At 39.1% G+C, this 2,991-nt stretch overlaps 1 protein-coding gene across 1 annotated transcript in view; it reads right to left on the minus strand.

Annotated features, from left to right (window-relative positions):
- Nucleotides 1-2,759, minus strand: part of LOC102197643 (serine/threonine-protein kinase Nek5) — a 21,720-nt gene extending 18,961 nt beyond the window's left edge. Inside the window, exons 1-4 of the mRNA XM_005751931.1 lie at nt 2,647-2,759; nt 1,780-1,907; nt 1,135-1,231; nt 958-1,055 (exon numbers count right to left, since the gene is read on the minus strand). Coding sequence (XP_005751988.1) covers nt 958-1,055; nt 1,135-1,231; nt 1,780-1,902 — 318 coding nt within the window. The 5' untranslated portion in view covers nt 1,903-1,907; nt 2,647-2,759. The remainder of the gene's footprint in view (nt 1-957; nt 1,056-1,134; nt 1,232-1,779; nt 1,908-2,646) is intronic.
- Nucleotides 2,760-2,991: the final 232 nt, after the last annotated feature.

Raw genomic sequence — 2,991 nt, forward strand, 5'->3', positions numbered from 1 at the left:
CTTTTTGTAGCCTAAGCCTGCTTTAAATTTCTCAATAACTTTATCCCTGACCTGTCTGGTGTGTTCTTTAGACTTCATGGTGTTGTTGCTCCCAATATTCTCTTAGACAACCTCTGAGGCTGTCACAGAGCAGCTGTATTTGTACTGACATTAGATTACACACAGGTCCACTCTATTTAGTCATTAGGGATCAGGCAATGTCTATGGGCAACTGACTGCACTCAGACCAAAGGGGGCTGAATAATTACACACACACCACTTTGCAGTTATTTATTTGTAAATAATGTTGGAATCAGGTATGATTTTCGTTCCACTTCTCACATGTTTACCACTTTGTGTTGGTCTTTCACGTGGAATTCCAATAAAATTGATTCATGTTTGTGGCTGTAATGTGACAAAATGTGGGAAAGTTCAAGGGGGCCGAATACTTTTGCAAGCCACTGTATGTAACCAGCATTAACATTAAGCAATCTGAGCTACAGTAGCTTGTCTGCTGGATTGGACTACACAGCCCAGCCTTCGCTCTTCACACGCATCCATAACCTTGTAGCTGGTTCACCACTGTCCCTTCCTTGAACCACTGTTGATTAGGTACTGACCACTGCAGACCAGGAACACCCCACAAGAGCTGCAGTTTTGAAGATGCTCTAACCCAGTCATCAAGCCATCACAATTTTTCTCCAAACCTTACACCTTGAGGGCTCTTGCTCCCTAATATATCCCAGCCACTAACAGGTGTCATGATGAAGAGATAATCAGTCTTATTCACTTCACCTCTCAGTGGTCATAATGTTATGTCTGATCGATGTGTGTTTGTACTGTTATTTCTTGCGTGCAGTAATAACAGAGACTGAATGTCCGTCAGTGTGTTTGTGAACATATTTCAGTGCAAAACTATCACAGTGAGGAAAATCTGATCAGCCTTTATTAAATAGCTAAGGCCAGGGTGAGGTATACCTGCTCCTCAGTGAAAGGAACTCCTCTCTGTATGTTGATTTTCTTCATCAGATCTCCTCCGTCACAGTACTCCATCACTATATAAAGGCTGCCTCTCTCTATACAGACATCCAGAAAACACTTTAACACTGATATAAACTGATACATTACATCTTCTACTCTGAAGCCCACACATACCTTGAAAGGACCGGATGAAGGTGACAATGTTTGGATGTTTCATCTTTGACAGCAACGTCACCTCTTTATTGGATGATTCCTTTTCCTTTGCTGACATCTGAGCAGCAAAACACACAAAAATAAAAGGAGTAATGTGTTCTTGGGAAAAACACTTCTAAATAAGCACTAAATATAGTTTAGAATTGATCACTTGAGCTCTAATGGTTTTATCTGGGCTGCAACTAACCATTCATCATCAGTGCTTTTCAATGTAAGAATATTATTTACTGAAGTTACTCTTGTAACAAATAACACTTAAGCAACACGATTTTTAGCTGAGAGATGTAGAATGTCTCAAGGGCTGTAGTGACATACAAAAGACATAATCTAATGTACACAGTGAGAAAGACAGCTTATTTAAGACTTGTCTTAGTCTATACTGACTGCAGAATATGAGTTGTTTTACAATAACCTGATTCTACTTCAAATGAAGCTGGTACCTGTATATTAGATAAGCTTAATTTGTGCTTGAAGCATACATTACAAAGCTGAGACATTACAAAGCTGCTCGAATGCATGTGTAAGTCACAGAGAGCAATATAGTGTGATCGTTTTCCTGATCCCAGGCAGCACTGCAGGTAGTGAAACTGAGCTATGCTGCTGTACCTTCCTGAGGCTGATCTCTTTGACCACACACTGTGTGTTTCCACCTCCCCCTTTGTCTTTGACCAGGAAGGCTTTTCCAAATGCACCCTGCCCAATCTGTCTGATAACCTCATAGTCGTTCATTGCCCCTGGAAGACAATATGAGGGGCAAACAGTTTAGCTGATGAAACACAAACTCACTGAGACTGAGTAATAATGAAAAAAAAAAAGTAAAATAGTAAACTTTTTGTTCTCATTTTAAAAATTAATGAAAATGTTAAAACGGTGGTAAAACAAAATAAAATAAATGCGTGTAAGCTATTTGCCTATGCCCTCGCCTTAAAAAACGAATCAGTATTATTAACCCTTTCATGCATGAATTATGACAACCTCAATCAGGATTTTTTCTTTTTAAAGTATTGTTTTCATCTTTAGGGCATGAAAAAAGATTTTTGAACTTCATTTTTTTTTTAAACATGTACTATTCAAAGAGTTTTTTTACATGTCCACGTAGGTGGAAACCTTGCTGACCAGTGGGTGGCAGGGTATGGAGCGACACATCAGTGTCCAATGTAGTGGTTTATGTGCAAGTATACCATCAACACTGATACAAATACAAGAAAACAGACTTTGAATAGCTGTCCACTGTTGTGACCACTATGCGTGACAGGGTTAAACAACTTGGAATAAGTTTAAACAACTATTAACGCGTTCATTTTTCTTAATTATTAAGTCGCCGTCGAACACAGACGGAACTAAGGCCGTTGCCATGGAGACTGAAACACAGTCTACTAGCATTCAATTTAGCATGTTTAACACAAGTTCACCAAAGAGGAGGACAGTGCTCACTTTTTCTCTCTTATAGCGACACAGAAGCTCTGCACTTACCCTTTCAAAAGTTGCAAACGCAGAAGTCACATTGCGAAAGAAAACGGCAGCAAATTACTTATAAAGTCATTAGATGAAGCGCTTGTCTTCAGAAGTGTTGAACTACGGTAAGCGCGAAAGGAAACCATGCAGAATGCTGGGAGTAGTAGTTTTTGTAGGCGAGTTCGCCATTAGATTTCGCCTTTATATTTCCCAAGCTGCTCAGCAGTTTCATTTTGTAGTGTTGTGTTACAGCACCTATTATTCATTAATTCATTCGTTCATTTTTATTTGCGCAGTAAACTACTTAAACTGCAACACATTTGGGCCATAAGGGGATTTCTTATTATTATGTTAATGTCAATT

The sequence above is a fragment of the Pundamilia nyererei genome, unplaced genomic scaffold, assembly GCF_000239375.1.
Source record: "Pundamilia nyererei isolate P.nyererei 1_Seehausen unplaced genomic scaffold, PunNye1.0 scaffold00334, whole genome shotgun sequence".
NCBI classification, from domain to species: Eukaryota; Metazoa; Chordata; class Actinopteri; order Cichliformes; family Cichlidae; genus Pundamilia; species Pundamilia nyererei.